The 14,501-nt window shown below is 46.5% G+C and overlaps 1 protein-coding gene across 3 annotated transcripts in view; it reads left to right on the plus strand.

The window, feature by feature from the left end:
- The window catches only part of LOC110500825 (protein Shroom4), a 79,254-nt gene extending 65,262 nt beyond the window's left edge, over nt 1-13,992 (plus strand). For all 3 annotated transcript variants that reach the window (XM_090214368.1, XM_090214369.1, XM_090214370.1), the window contains 11 exons: nt 448-3,580; nt 4,160-4,233; nt 4,684-5,499; nt 6,160-6,401; nt 6,498-6,688; nt 7,008-7,240; nt 7,498-7,633; nt 7,835-7,936; nt 8,859-9,029; nt 9,109-9,237; nt 9,406-13,992. In XM_090214368.1, coding sequence (XP_090070494.1) covers nt 448-3,580; nt 4,160-4,233; nt 4,684-5,499; nt 6,160-6,401; nt 6,498-6,688; nt 7,008-7,240; nt 7,498-7,633; nt 7,835-7,936; nt 8,859-9,029; nt 9,109-9,237; nt 9,406-9,564 — 5,386 coding nt within the window. In that variant the 3' untranslated portion in view covers nt 9,565-13,992. The remainder of the gene's footprint in view (nt 1-447; nt 3,581-4,159; nt 4,234-4,683; nt 5,500-6,159; nt 6,402-6,497; nt 6,689-7,007; nt 7,241-7,497; nt 7,634-7,834; nt 7,937-8,858; nt 9,030-9,108; nt 9,238-9,405) is intronic.
- Nucleotides 13,993-14,501: the final 509 nt, after the last annotated feature.

Genomic DNA, 14,501 nt, shown 5'->3' on the forward strand with positions numbered 1-14,501 from the left:
GAACGTTCGGGAGGGAGGGGATGTCATTTCCTCTGGTTACGACATAATTTCCCGTCGCCCTCTCTACCCACGATGCTTAAAGAAGCTACCATTCAATCTGCTCCTTTTTCTTTTCTTCCTTACAAATCCGTCAGAAACACATGGCAGAGGTAGATCTATGAATAGGAATACAGTAAAGCAGATGAAATCAAGTAGTATATCCTATGCTTCTCTTACTTTACCATTTAGACTAGTGCAAATATAGAAGAGATTCAGCTTCAGTAGGCCTACTCCTTAAGATGTAAATAATGTAGCATCTGGTATATGTCGGGTAAAGGACCAAAATATGACTTGTATTGATGATAATACTATTTACTTAAGTAATCATTCATTTCTGTCTCCCTTGCTCTCCAACCTCCTCTTCCCCTCTACCTACCCTTCCCCCACCCTCTCTCCACCTCTTTACAGTGATCTGTCTATCCAGTGGAACAAGCTCTCCAGACACTACTCTACAGACAGAAGCAGTTCCCTAAGTAGCATGGACAGCCTTGACCCTCCTAGCAGCCAAGTGTACTACGATTCCCATAATTCCCCAGTGGACCCGGCCATCTTCAACAATAAGAGAGACAATGATTACCACAATTCACCAGTGGACCCTGCTATATTCAACAATATAAGAGACTCTGCCTATAGCTCTTTCTCAGCTAGTTCTAATATGTCAGACTATACTGTCTCATTAAGGCCCGGTGAGGCCTGTTCTATGGAGAATATCCTCCGAAGCCTTGGGCCAGGGGGACCCGCCTGCCGGGTTTATGCCTGTGGCAATGCACCATCCCTGGGGAGGGAGTCGGGCGAGGCTCAGGATGAGACCGGTACCTCAACCCTACTACTAAAGTCGAGGTCGCTTACCAGGCCAAGAGTGAGGCATCCGGAAGCGAAGGAGAGACCATCTTCGTACTGTTTTGAAGAGGAGCGGAGAGAAGGGAGAGGGGAGAGGGGTGGAGGCGGAGGGAAGAGGGGTGCTTCAATTCCCCCCCTTCCCCCAACCAGGAAGGACAGTTTTAGGGCCACGAGGGGTCGCTTGGGGATTACAGATGTCAAAGATCAACGATGCATCTCTGCCCCCGTCGGAATTCCCAGCCTCTTCAGTTGCCATGTCGAGGACGATGGCGACGATCCTCAGAATGTTCCTGGTGTTCCGGTTATTCCCAGCTGGAACGGCTATCCCGCTCCCTGCAAGGCTTCAAAGGCAGAGGGAGACATGGGAAATGGGAAAAAGAATGGGGTTGGGAATTTTAAAGGAGATTCTTTGGAGCAATACTACACCCTCATCTCCAAAAAAAAAGAGTCCCTTGTGAATAAGAACTCAGAGATCCAGGAGATCCACCCAGACTCCCTCCACCTCCCTGCCCTAGAGATAAGCTCCTCTTCCTCCATCCCCAGCTCCAGTTCCCTACCTCCAGACAGCTCCATAGATCCAGACCCCCCAGGTGAAGCCAACCACCTCCTCCCCCAGAACAAGCACTGCTCATCAGGTCTCTACAGACAAAGCGTCCCTGAGAAACTCTTATCGCAGCTACGTCATCTAGAGTTTTCCAGTGACTCTTCGGACCATAGCTCCGTCTCCCCCTCCAGCTCCCAGTGGTCTCGCTCCCCCCTTAACCCCCCCAGGGAGGACCTAGGAGGGGATATAGGGAGTCACGACACCTCCCTCCTCCTCCTCCAGCAGAACACGGGGGAGTGGGAACAAAGGAGTCAATGCTCTACCCCAGGATTGGTGGACATTGATGGGATTGGGGAGGCAGGAGAGGTGAGTGTGGTGGTTTGGGAGAGTAGGGAGGTGGTGGCGGCTGCTGGTAATCGCCTCTCGCCCATCCAGGTCCAACACCCCTGGGGTAGGCCTCTGGTGAGTGTTCCAGGGTCATGGGAGCCCTCTGGAGATTGTACACAGGGAGAGGTGAGCTCTGAGCGGATTTGGGAGACCGACTTTGGGCCTCTCAGTGCTGCAGCCAGTGTAGACAGCCTACTGGAGGGAAGTCATAGAGGAGGAGCAGGAAGAAGGGATGATAATGAAGGAAAGGTGCTGATGAAGAAACCTAGGAGTCACCGTTCGTCCCGGGCACGCCGTCGTAGCGAACGCTTCGCCACGAACCTCCGTAACGAGATCCAGCACAAGAAGGCCCAGCTGTCCAATAGTAAAGGCCCAGGAGGGTTGCTCTACAGCGGGGAGACAGTTGAGGAAGAAGAAGGTCCAGACCTGAAAATCCAGGACCTCGTGAGGAAAGAGGCTGAGGACGTTGATCCGCCTGCCAAGGAGAGCAGCTCCCAAGGCGTGTACACCTGTTCCGACATCAGCCTCTCAGCTCCAGCTCCTGGAGGTCTGAACAGACTATCCTCTTCTTCCACCCTCCAGCTCCACCAGCCGTCCCTAGCCCCAGTTTCAGCTCTACAACCCCCCAGGGATGAAGAACCTGAACCACCAGGGAAGCAAGACCAAGCTACAGACTCTTCCAGGCCACCCCAGAGGTCCGTCCCAACCTTGCCCAGCTGGGGTATGGGTATCCAGGTCGTGGAGGAGCTAGCTCCAGCTGGTAAGTCCCGCCGATGGAGATGGACACCCGAACATAAACTCCAACCAGAAATTGACACTGACCGAAGGGGGGAGAGGGTCGGAGTGGCCTTGGGGGTGTCAGGACGAGGGAGGGCATCCTCTGCCTCCTCTTCTTCTTCTACCACTTGTTCTTCCCACACTGAGGAGTCTGATATTTTACCTTTCGCGGACCGCTGTAAGTTCTTTGAGGAGACAAGCAGGAGTATATTGGTGTCAAATTTGCCAGGTCTGACGAGACGAATGCAGAGGCCAGATAGACATGAGAGGCAGCCTCATCTGTCGATGCTGGAGAACCAAAGAGGGGGCTATGGACAGGGACAAGCCCAGAGGAGGTACTCTTACCAGGGTGGATTCGAGCGAGAAAGTCCCCTTTTGATTAATACCATGGAGGCCCGGAGACAATCGGTTAGTGGGAATAGGGAGAGAGAAAATGAGAGGGAGAGAGAGAAGCAGAGGGAAAAAGAGAGGGAGATGGAAAGGGAGGTAAGAGCAAGAGAGAGGGAAAGGGAAAGGGAGGAAAGAGCAAGAGAGAGGGAAAGGGAAAGGGAGGAGAGGGTGACAGAGAGGGAGAGGTTGTTGGAGAGGGAGGAAATGGTAAGGGAGAGGGAAAGAGAAGAGAGGGCCAGAGAGAGGGAGATGGCTCTTGAGGGGGAAAGGGAGGAAGAGAGACAAAGAGAGGAAAGGGCTAGACTGAGAGAGCTGGAGATGGAGAGCGAAAGGGGGATAGAGAGGGAACAAGATAGTGAGATGGAGAAAGAGAGACAAAGTGAGAGAGAGAGGAAAAGAGAGAGGGAGAGAAAGTCACTCTGTTCAGCTCAGGATCTTTTTGCCAGTCAATCCCAACCCCGTGCCTACCCCCAGACCCACTCCCATCCCCAAACCCAGATGGAGGCCCCTCGTTCAGCCTTCCACCCGGTCAACACCGCTCTCCTCCAGGATAACCAGGCTCTTCACCAGGGGTATCCACCACAGAGCTACACACCAACAGAGGCAAGTATAGGTTACTGTTACACAATACCTAGACACACTCACACACACAAACGCGCAGGTTGATTTCAGATTAAGGCCTTTGGTTCAACGCCAAGGTTTTATACAGTATCTGGAGATGTTGAACAGTGTTTAATGGGTCCAGATCTGAATGATGATGTAATATCTTGAAGCTTGCTTGGCCTTGCCAAGGATGGTTGGCCAATACAAGAGGATATGAAGACACACACACACACACACACTAGAGGGGTTTTATCAACCGATTCCAGTCGTTGAGATGGGAACAGAATAGTGCATTTTATTATTCTCTTGTCACTCAGATGTCTGTCCTCCAAGTTGAGTTTTGAAAAAAGGTTTCTTATTTTACACATTCAAAGGGTTCCATTGTTCTAATAGTTCCTCCTCTTTGTTCTAGAAGCTTACATTTCCCACATTATCATCACTTATATAACTTTTTGAAGTAGGTACTGAGCGTTGGTGTCAACGAGTATTATTCTTTAAAGCGGATCCTTGGGCGAGCAAGCGACATTCCTGCTTCTCTCCCTGTCCTCCTGTGAATAACTTGGCCGATGTGTTCCACAGGCGTATCCTGCTGCGTCTCGACCGTTACCGTGGGAACAGACACAGATCAACAGGAAGTTCAGCCTGACCGAGAGGTATGCCATTTCCTGTTCACCTCCTGTCTCCATGTGTCCCCCAAATGGCAACCTATTCTCTGTGGGCTCTGGTCAAAAGTAGTGCACTATGTAAAATATGGGGTACCATTTTGGACGCACATGTGTCTCTACACTCCGCTTTTAGAGAAAGAAACTAAAAAAGAAATAGACAAAGAAATATAGAATGGGTCCCAGTAGACTTCCTTTTTGGCCTGATTGCTCTCTCTCCCTCTCTCTCTCTCTCTGCCCTGTGGGTTCTGGTCAAAAGTAGTGCACTATGTAAAATATAGTGTACCATTTGGGATGCAGCATCTGTCTCTACACTCCGCTTTAAGAGAAATAAACAAAAATAGACAATGAAATAAATAATGGGTCCCAGTAGACTTCCTCTTTGGCCTGATTGCTCTCTTTCTTGCTCCACCCCCCCCCCCTTCTCTCTCCATCTCTCAGGGACTACCCCCGGTACAGACGTGATTCATCCACCGGGCCACCAAATTGTGCTATAACAGTAACACCTGACTACCACCACCACCAGCAAGTTTCCCAAAGTGGGGGTTGTTGGAATGGCTTGCTGTCTGCCTGTAGTGTGGACGAGGAGGACCATCACCAGACGTCTATGGTGGTTAACCCCACATCATATTCATCTTCATCACTACTACGAAGCAGGGTTATGTCCGAGAACGATCTACACTTTGGCTCCACCCACCGCCGTACCTCACCCTCGGTTGCTATGGTGACACCACTGTCTGAGCTGGAGGAGGGAGGCGGGATCGAAGGGGGAAGAGTGGGAGTGGGGGGAATTAGGGGAGCGGCTAACAAAAATAAGACTCTACCCCCTCCGAGGCCACCTCCCCCCAAATGGGAGCAGTTCCACCGCAGGAGAGCCTCCCACCACACCCTCTTCTCCTCTCCTCTCCTCTCCACCTCTGTTTCTTCATCCATCCATCCATTGGTAAACCCCACCCCTCCTCCTCTCCCTCTCATACCACCAGAGGGTCCCACCTCTCACTCTTCATCTCACCCATGTCACCCTGAAAAGAGTGAAATGACCCGTCAGCGCTCCTACAGCCTCCCGCCCCAGATGGAGGAGCTAGAGGGGTGCCAGCGCTGCATCAGAAGCCAAGTCCAGGAATTGCGCTTTTCCCAGTCTCCGCCTAGTCCAGGGTTCACACACACGGCCTTCCGGCCGGTGGCCCCGCCCCAAAGAGATAAAGACACTCCCCCTCGCTACAACGACACACTGCCGCCATCAGAAAGCTGTGTCAGGTGAGATGGAGACTTAGAGGCTCCGACACACAAATGTGTCAGCACTTATACTACTCACTACTCTACAGAGTGTCTATATGTGGGTTTCTACATGTGAAACACTACGTAGTCAGAGCCATTTATACATCTTATTATATTATTATTATTAATAAAGCGGAGCCAGTTCAGAAGGGAAACCCGAGTCTGGTGGCGTCAGCTGATTGCATCAGCGGACATTGCACCAATTTGATTCACACTACTTTACACGCGGTCTATTTAAGTGGACCAGTTCTACACATGCTTCCTCAATGCCGGATGTCTTGTGCTGGTGTCTCTTGCTGCCGTTGGTGCTGTAACTAGCTGTTAGTCGCTATGCTTGCTGTTTCTGATATCCCACCACCACCACCACCACCAGCATCCATCTGTCTGGGTTCTGTGTTTCTTCCATCAGGGGATTTGACATTGCATATTGTGCTCACTGCCTATAGATATATTATCATCTTCGTATGACGCTTCGCTACCCTGAAGGAGCAGAACCAAGACTATGCCTTATTTTTTCTAATAAATGGTTGAATGTACATGTGGTGTTTCCTTTCTGAATGATTACTATTGTTATATCACCTCCACTTAGCATGACGTAACACACACCTGTTTCACTGTATATTATATGTCCCTCTGCAGGTTGTACAACATGGTTGACCAAGATTCTCCTGCTGTATTGAAGCCTATCTCTCATAGACAGCAGAGGGCCAGGGCTGAGTGGGAGAGAACTCCGTCTCCCAGAGTGCATAGCTTCTCAGGTCAACTCACCATAGAGAATGGCGTTATCTCACCAGAGTCCTACTTCGCTATGAGCTATGAACAACAACAACAGTTACAGCAGAATAGAAGATTGCGGAATCACCCCCACAACAACAACGACAGTAAGTAACGCCATACAATTATGTAAAGCACTTTGTGACAACTGCTGTAAAAATTGGTTTTGTAAAATATGATTCAGCGATTGATTCCCATTCCAGAGCCGGAATTGGAACAAGAACTATTGGAACTGGAACCGGAGTCCGATTTTGGCCCGAGCCCCGCCCAGAGCTTGGAACAGGAAGTGGACATCCCCATGGAAACGGACATCGACGACTCCCAGGAGGAGGGGCTTCCAGAGGATGAAGAGCCAATCAGGACAGAGCTACAAGGTTTCGCCCTGCCGGTCACGGTGTGTAACATGCCTCACTGTGCTGCTAGGGTGTAGGCTGAAGTTGCCCATAAGGTCAGGATATGGGGAGGGAAAATTAATGCTAGATCTGTTCCTAGGGGAACCTTCTCCCCACAGCTCTATGCTAACGTATATAAATAACTATACTGGACTCAAACTAGTGAACCTCTGCTTTGCAAACAAACGTGACCACCCGCTTGACAACTTACTGGCCAGTTGCGCCACCAGAAAGCTAGCAATTCGGCGACGCGAGTTGAGACATTTCATGGCATTTAAGCTGTGGAGGGAGCTTACCGTTACAATCTTACCTCCATTGCAGGTGCTGGAGACAGATATCGACACGCTCCCTGATCAGGAGGCCTCGCCAGCGGGTAGGATGACAGTGGAGAATGGGTCTCTGGATGGAGAAATGGAGGACCAGGGGATGAGGACCAGAGAGGAACTCATGGAGGAGCTGTTTCCCCAGAGCATTGAGGGCGAGGCAGGCACAGAGAGCTGGAGAGGGGCCTACCGTAGCCCCAACCTGGAGCACAATACAGACAGCCTGGATAGGTGAGTGCGTGTGTGGGTTATGTTTATATGGTATACACATATCATAAAATTCACAATGAACTGCATTTACGCGTTCCATTAGATTCTCAAATTCCACAAATAACTTACCCACCCGACAATGTTATCTCATCTAGCACATCATTTTTTTTTTTACATAGATCCTGACAATTCAACTCTATCCTTACCTCTCTCCTTTCCTTTCCTCTCCTCTCCTCTACCCCTCCCCCCCTTCTCTCCTCTCCTCCTCCTTTATCCAGGCGTTCTGGTGCCAGCTCCAGTTGTTCGTCCTACTACTCTACCTCAGCAGCCAAAGCTCAGCTCCTCACTCAGATGAAAGACTACTGCTCAGACACTAGAGACACTGATGATGATGATGAGGACCTGTCTTACAAGGTACACACACACAACACACGTGCACACTCTTTTATCATAAATCCTAGCTTGTATACTGAACACACACACACACACAGGATCGGAGAGGACTGTAACTGACTTTGCTCTCTGTAACACTCTCTACCTACCCTTCCTTTACTCCCTCTCTCCCTTCTCCCCCCCCCCCCTGTCTCCCCCTCCCCCTGTCTCCCCCCTTTACAGAGACAGTTGATGGAGAGTCTACGTAAGAAGCTAGGAATTCTGAGAGAGGCACAGAGAGGTCTACAGGAGGATATACGGGCTAACGCACAGCTGGGAGAAGAGGTGTGTATAGTACACACACATGTATATAGTGCATTCGGAAGGTAATCATACCCCTTGACCTTTTCCACATTTTGTTACATTACAGCCTTATTCTAATTTGAATTAAATTGTTTTTTTCGCTCATCAATATTCACATTACCCCATAATGACAAAGCAAAAACTGTTTTTTTGTATATATATTTTTGCTAATTTATTCAAAATAAAATACTAAAATATCACATTTACATAAGTATTCAGACCCTTTACGCAGTACCTTGTTGAAGCACATTTGGCAGCGATTACAGCCTCGACTCTTGGGGATGACGCTACAAGCTTGGCACACCTATATTTGTGGAGTTTCTCCCATTCTTCTCTGCAGATCCTCTCAGGCTCTGTCAGGTTGGATGGGGTGCATCCCTGCACAGCTATTTTCAGGTTTCTCCAGAGATGTTCGAACGGGTTCAAGTCCGGGCTCTGGCTGGGCCACTCAATACATTCAGAGACTTGCCCAGAAGCCTCTCCTGCCTCTCCTCTCCTCCTCCAGTCCCTGATGCCTAAAGATCCCCACAACATGATGCTGCCACCATAATACTTCACCGTAGGGTTGGTTTCAGGTTTCCTCCAAACATGACACTTAGCATTCAGGCCAAGGAGTTCAGTCTTGGTTTCATCAGACCAGAGAATCTTGTTTCTTGTTTCTCATGGTCTGAGAGTTCTTTAGGTAACCTTTAGGTAACTACAAGTGGGCTGTGATGTGCCTTTTACTGAGGAGTGGCTTCTGTCTGGACACTACCATAGAGTGCTGCAGAGATGGTTGTCCTCCGGAAGGTTCTCCCATCGCACCAGAGGAACCCTGGAGCTCTGTCAGAGTGACAATCGGGTTCCTGGTCACCTCCCAGACCAAGGCCATAAGATCTAACTCTCCCCCTCCTCTCCCCTCTAGGTTGAAAGCCTGGTGCTAGCGTTCTGTAAGCCCAATGAGGTGGATAAGTTCAGGATGTTTATCGGGGATATGGATAAGGTGGTCAGTCTGCTTCTGTCTCTCTCCGGACGGCTACTTAGGGTTGAGAGCTCACTGGACAACCTGGAGGCCGAGACTGGACACTATGAGAGGGTGAGGAAAGAAATAATAAGAAAAAGTACAACCTTAAAACAAACTCTGTTCTCGCTCTCAACCCTCCCTCCCTCCACAGCTCCCCCTCCTGGAGAAGAAGCGTCAGCTCCTGGTGCAGCTGTCAGAGGCCCAGGACCTCAAAGAACATGTAGACCGACGGGAGCAGGTTGTGGGAAGGGTGCTAAGACGATGCCTCTCCCAAGAACAGGTACACACACACACACTGTCTTCGCACTGCTCCAACCATTCCAACTTCCAACCTCTGTGTGTGGTGTGTTTGTCTTTCTGAAGGTTTGGGATAAAGCAGAAGTAAAATGCACCTTGGACCATGTGTACAATTGGGCAGTAAAGTAATCTTTATCTTCTTGATCCACAGCACCGTGACTACAGTCATTACGTCAAGATGAAGGCAGCATTGCTGGTAGAACAGAGGCAGCTGGAGGACAAGATCAGGCTGGGAGAAGAGCAGCTAAGAGGGCTACGGGAGAGCCTAGGGATGGGATTAGGGATGTCCATGGGATATGGGCACTACTAAACCCCAACCAAGAGACCTGAAAGCTGGGCAGATGGATGGGGTATCGACACTATTGAGAGAAAGTGAACAAGGACAGTTAGAGCAGTTAAGAACCTTAAGGGAAAGTCTGTGTTGGGGATGTCCATGTTGATGGGGTATGGACACTATTGAGAGAACTAACACTAACTTAAAGGTGAATTTTGCTTCTTTTTTAAAAAACAACTCTCTATTCCTAACACTTTTTTTGCGATTTCACTTGTTTTTGAGAAACTTACCCCAACCAGTGATTCACTTCCTCATTGTTGTTGTGCAGTACGGGGGCTCTGAAAAAACAGGGTCTCTGAACTAACATGAACAAATGTTCCAAATACGTCCTTTTAGAAATGGAAACACCGAGTTTAGTGATGCAGGTCTTTAGATGTTGTACATGTGAAATTGTGTAATTTCGAACTTTATCCACAACGTTATATTCCATTTTGTGTGGAAATGAATTTCTGGTTGGGGAAAGTTTCTCAAAATCAAGTGAAATTGCAATAAAAGTGTATTGACTCTTCTGTGACATGCCATTTACATCAAAATAATATTATATTGTAAAAAAGCAAATTTCTCCTTTAAGGAAACTTTAGAAACGAGTTGATGGTGTTAGGGATGGGCTGGGGGATGTATGTGGGGTTAATTCATTATTGAGTGAAAACCACCCTGCCCAGGGAGACCCTAGAGTGGGGCAGATGGGCTTAGGAATGGGGTTAGGGATGGGGAGAGCCATGGAATGTCTATGGGGTATGGGCACTATGGGGAGACAGGCAACCTACACAAGGAGACCCTAGAGTGGAGTACATTAGCATGGGGGGTGGGGTATGGACACTATTGAGAGAGAACCAACCCAACCTAAGGAGAGCCTGGAGAGCTATGGTAGAGTTTAGGGTTAGGGGTAGAGCTGAGGGATGTCCATGAAGTATGGGAACTGTAGGGAGACAGCCAACCCACACATGGAGGCCCTAGAGTTGGGTAAATAGGGATGGGGTTAGAGTTGGGGATGGGACATGGGCACTACTTCCTAAAACACTCCAGTACTTTTCCTGACACCAACATCTACACTGTGTTAAACAGAGGTGGCCATTAAAACCCCACAAGAGAATGCATTAAGGCTGCACTTGGCAGTATTTGTCCGTTAAGAAATACACACCTACTCTTTGGTGTTAGACACACTGTTACACCCAAGAGTAACAACTATCGTTCACTTACCAACTGTAACCTCACAATCGCATACTCCATGCACAACAAAACGAGGCCAAAGAATACGCTGTTGTTTAGTGTGTGTTACTGAACAAGACTGGAGAAAGTATTTATTTATTATTTATATCTCTGTTGAGCAATACTGACAGGGAGGATTTGGGGTGCTAGACGAGAGCATTTTCATCAAACTGTTGGCGAGTGCATTGAATACATAGAAATGGATAGAAGTGCATATGCCAAAAAGCTGCCCATGCTATCACATCAAACATTATTGCAAAGAAAAGCCCTCTATCCAATTCTATGATTGCATATAATCCTATTACAGTAATATGTCCAGAAATGGAGAGAGACAGCTGCTTCTCTCCACTCTCATATAACACTATACTAGCCTGAGTGCCAGTCTGTTTGTGCTATCATGTGCTATCATGTGCTATCATGCTAACTCCTTAACGGTTATGGCTGGACATGTTTGGCTTGACAATGACGGCGATGGAGTTTGCCAAGAGCGCAAACAGATTTGGGGCCTGGAAAACCCTATACTCCATAACGGCATCACATCACTCCTTAACACTACACTACCACACCACGCCTTCGATTGTGTATATTGGTGTAGGGTGAAGTTTCCCCTAGACACTGATCCTGGGTCGGTTTTGCATTTTTCCCCACTAATGGTTAAGGTTAAAATAGGGGGAGGAGAAGCTGATCCTAGGAAATTTCACCTCGTAGCCCTAAAATTACCACACCATGTCTTGTGTGTCTATGCATTCATCATTATTGTGTGTATTAAATGTTGTGTATAGAAGTGATAGTCATGTGTTATAACTGGAATCCATCATTGTAGTGTAAATATGTAATGAGAAGCTATGTCATTTATATATATATATATATATATATATATATATATATATATATATATATATATACATATATATATATATATACGTCATATGGCAAAGTTCATCCTAATACTATACGTCTCAATAAAAAATACTTTGTTTTTATTACATTTTGGGGGAATGTTTTGGGGCACGTATTGTATTAGGATGAACTTTGCCATATGACGTATATATATAATATGACGTGTACATATATAAATGACATAACTTCTCTTCTATATATATATATATATATATATATATATATATATATATATATATATATATATTATTGGCTGTTTGACCAAAAACATGCATGCAGACCATATCTTTTTATTCTATTTTTTTTTTAACCTAACCTTAACCCCTAATCCTAACCCCTAATCCTAAAATAGCCTTTTTACAAATGAGGACTGGCAAAAGATCCTCACTTCCTTGAATTCTAGTTGGTTTACTTTTCTTGTGAGGACTTCTGGTACTCACAAGTATAGCAAACCGTGTGCTCACACAGATACACACAGTGCCTTCGGAATATATTCAGACCCCTTGACTTTTTCCACTTTTTGTTACGTTACAGCCTTATTCTAAAATGGATTAAATAAGAAAAATCCTCAGCAATCTACACACAATACCCCATAATGACATTTATCAAAATTAAAAACAGAAATATGTTATTTATGTAAGTATTCAGACCCTTTGCTATGAGACTCGAAGTTGAGCTCAAGTGCATCTTGTTTCCATTGATTATCCTTGAGATGATTCTACAACTTGATTGGAGTTCACCTGTGGTAAATTCAATTGAATGGACATGATTTGGAAAGGCACACTCCTGTCTATATAAGGTCCCATAGTTGACATTGCATGTCAGAGCAAAAACCAAGCCATGAGGTTGAAGGAATGGTCCGTAGAGCTCCGAGACAGGATTGTGTCGAGGCACAGATCTGGGGAAGGGTACGAAAAAATGTCTGCAGCATTGAAGGTTCCCAAGAACACAGTGGCCTCCATCATTATTAAATGGAAGAAGTTTGAAACCAACAAGACTCTTCCTAGGGCCAAACTGAGGTTCTGGGGGAGAAGGGCCTTGGTCAGGGAGGTGACCAATATCCCATTGGTCACTCTGACAGACCTCTAGTTCCTCTGTGGAAAGGAACTCCATCCCTGCAGCACTCCACCAATCAGACAGAAGCTTCTCCTCAGTGAAAGGCACATGACAGCCCACTTGGAGTTTACCAAAGGGCACCTAAAGACTCTCAGACCATGAGAAACAAGATTCTCTGGTCTGATGAAACCAAGATTGAACTCTTTGTGCTGAATGCCAAGCGTGATTTCTGGAGGAAACCAGGCGTCATCCCTGGTCATGCATCATGCTGTGGGGATGTTTTTTGCAGGAGGGAATGGGAAACTAGTCAGGATTGAGGGAAATATGAACAATGCAAATTACAGAGAGATCCTTGATGAAAACCTGCTCCAGAGCACTCAGTACCTCAGACTGGGGCGATGGTTCACCTTCCAAAAGGACAATGACCGTAAGCACACAGCCAAGACAACGGAGCAGTGGCTTAGGGACAGATCTCCGCCAAAGCCCGGACTTGAATCCAATCAAACATCTCTGGAGAGATGTTCAATAGCTGTGCAGCGATGCTCCCCATCCAACCTGACAGAGCTTGAGATGATTTTTTAGAGAAGAATGGGAGGAACTCCCCAAATACAAGTGTGCCAAGCTTGTAGCGTCATACCCAAGAAGACTCGAGGGTGTAATTGCTGCCAAAGTTGCTTCAACTATGTATTGAGTAAAGGGTCTGAATACTTATGTAAATGTGATATTTCATTTATTTATTTATTTATTGCAAAAATGTATAAAAACAGTTTTTTGCTTTGTCATTTTGAGGTATTTTGGGTAGATTGAGGGGGAAAAACAATTGAATCCATTTTAGAATAAGGCTGCACTGTAACAATGTGGAAAAAGTCAAGGAGTCTTTCGGAATGCACTGTATGTGTGTATGTATTCATTTATTTTTTACATTTTTGTTTACTGTATTCCCTACATAGTGCACTACTGGAAACGATGGGTTGGGACCAAATAAGGGGTCCCTAGCTTCCACACAAGTAATCTAAACTTCCACAAGTAAAAAAATATCCACTTAGTCATGCATTGATGACAATGGGAAATTTAAGTGAAAATTATACTCTTAGGTGGAGGTTAGGATTCACTCCTAATGCTAGACTTATACTGCTGTGTATTTTCTGATATGTATTTTTTATTCGATTTATTGCAAACATATTTTAGTAAAAAACAAGTGAGACGAGTACCATAATTAATAATACTATTTTAAACTACCGTGTGTTTATGAGTTTGGGATTTGTGTAGTGTCTGTGTGTGTTCATGGGTTGTGATTTATTTTATGTCCTGTTAGGTGAAGCTTTGTTTATGTTTAATTTAGTGTAACATTTCATTCACTTTGGAGTAACAGTTAGGTAAACAGAGCTGAAATGAAGAATAGCAGGAGAAAGAGGGAATGAGAAACGGTGTGAGTGTGTGTGCGTGTGTAACAGTTAGGTAAACAGAGCTGAAATGAAGAATAGCAGGAGAAAGAGGGAATGAGAAACTGTGTGAGTGTGTGTGCGTGTGCAATAGTTAGGTAAACAGTGCATACAGCAAATGGAGGGTAACATATGAGCTGCCAGGTGGACCATTTAGACAACCAACAAAATTATCTTAAAGGATTTGAGCTGTAAGCTCTGGGTGAAGAGTATCACTGTTGTAAAAGTGAAGGATAGCAGGAGAGAAAGAAAGAGCCAGACAGTTTTCTGTGTGTGGGGGGCATGACCGAGAAGAATCACCATTAG

The sequence above is a fragment of the Oncorhynchus mykiss genome, chromosome 21 (genome assembly GCF_057628025.1).
Source record: "Oncorhynchus mykiss isolate SJ-2025 chromosome 21, ASM5762802v1, whole genome shotgun sequence".
In the NCBI taxonomy this organism is placed as follows: domain Eukaryota; kingdom Metazoa; phylum Chordata; class Actinopteri; order Salmoniformes; family Salmonidae; genus Oncorhynchus; species Oncorhynchus mykiss.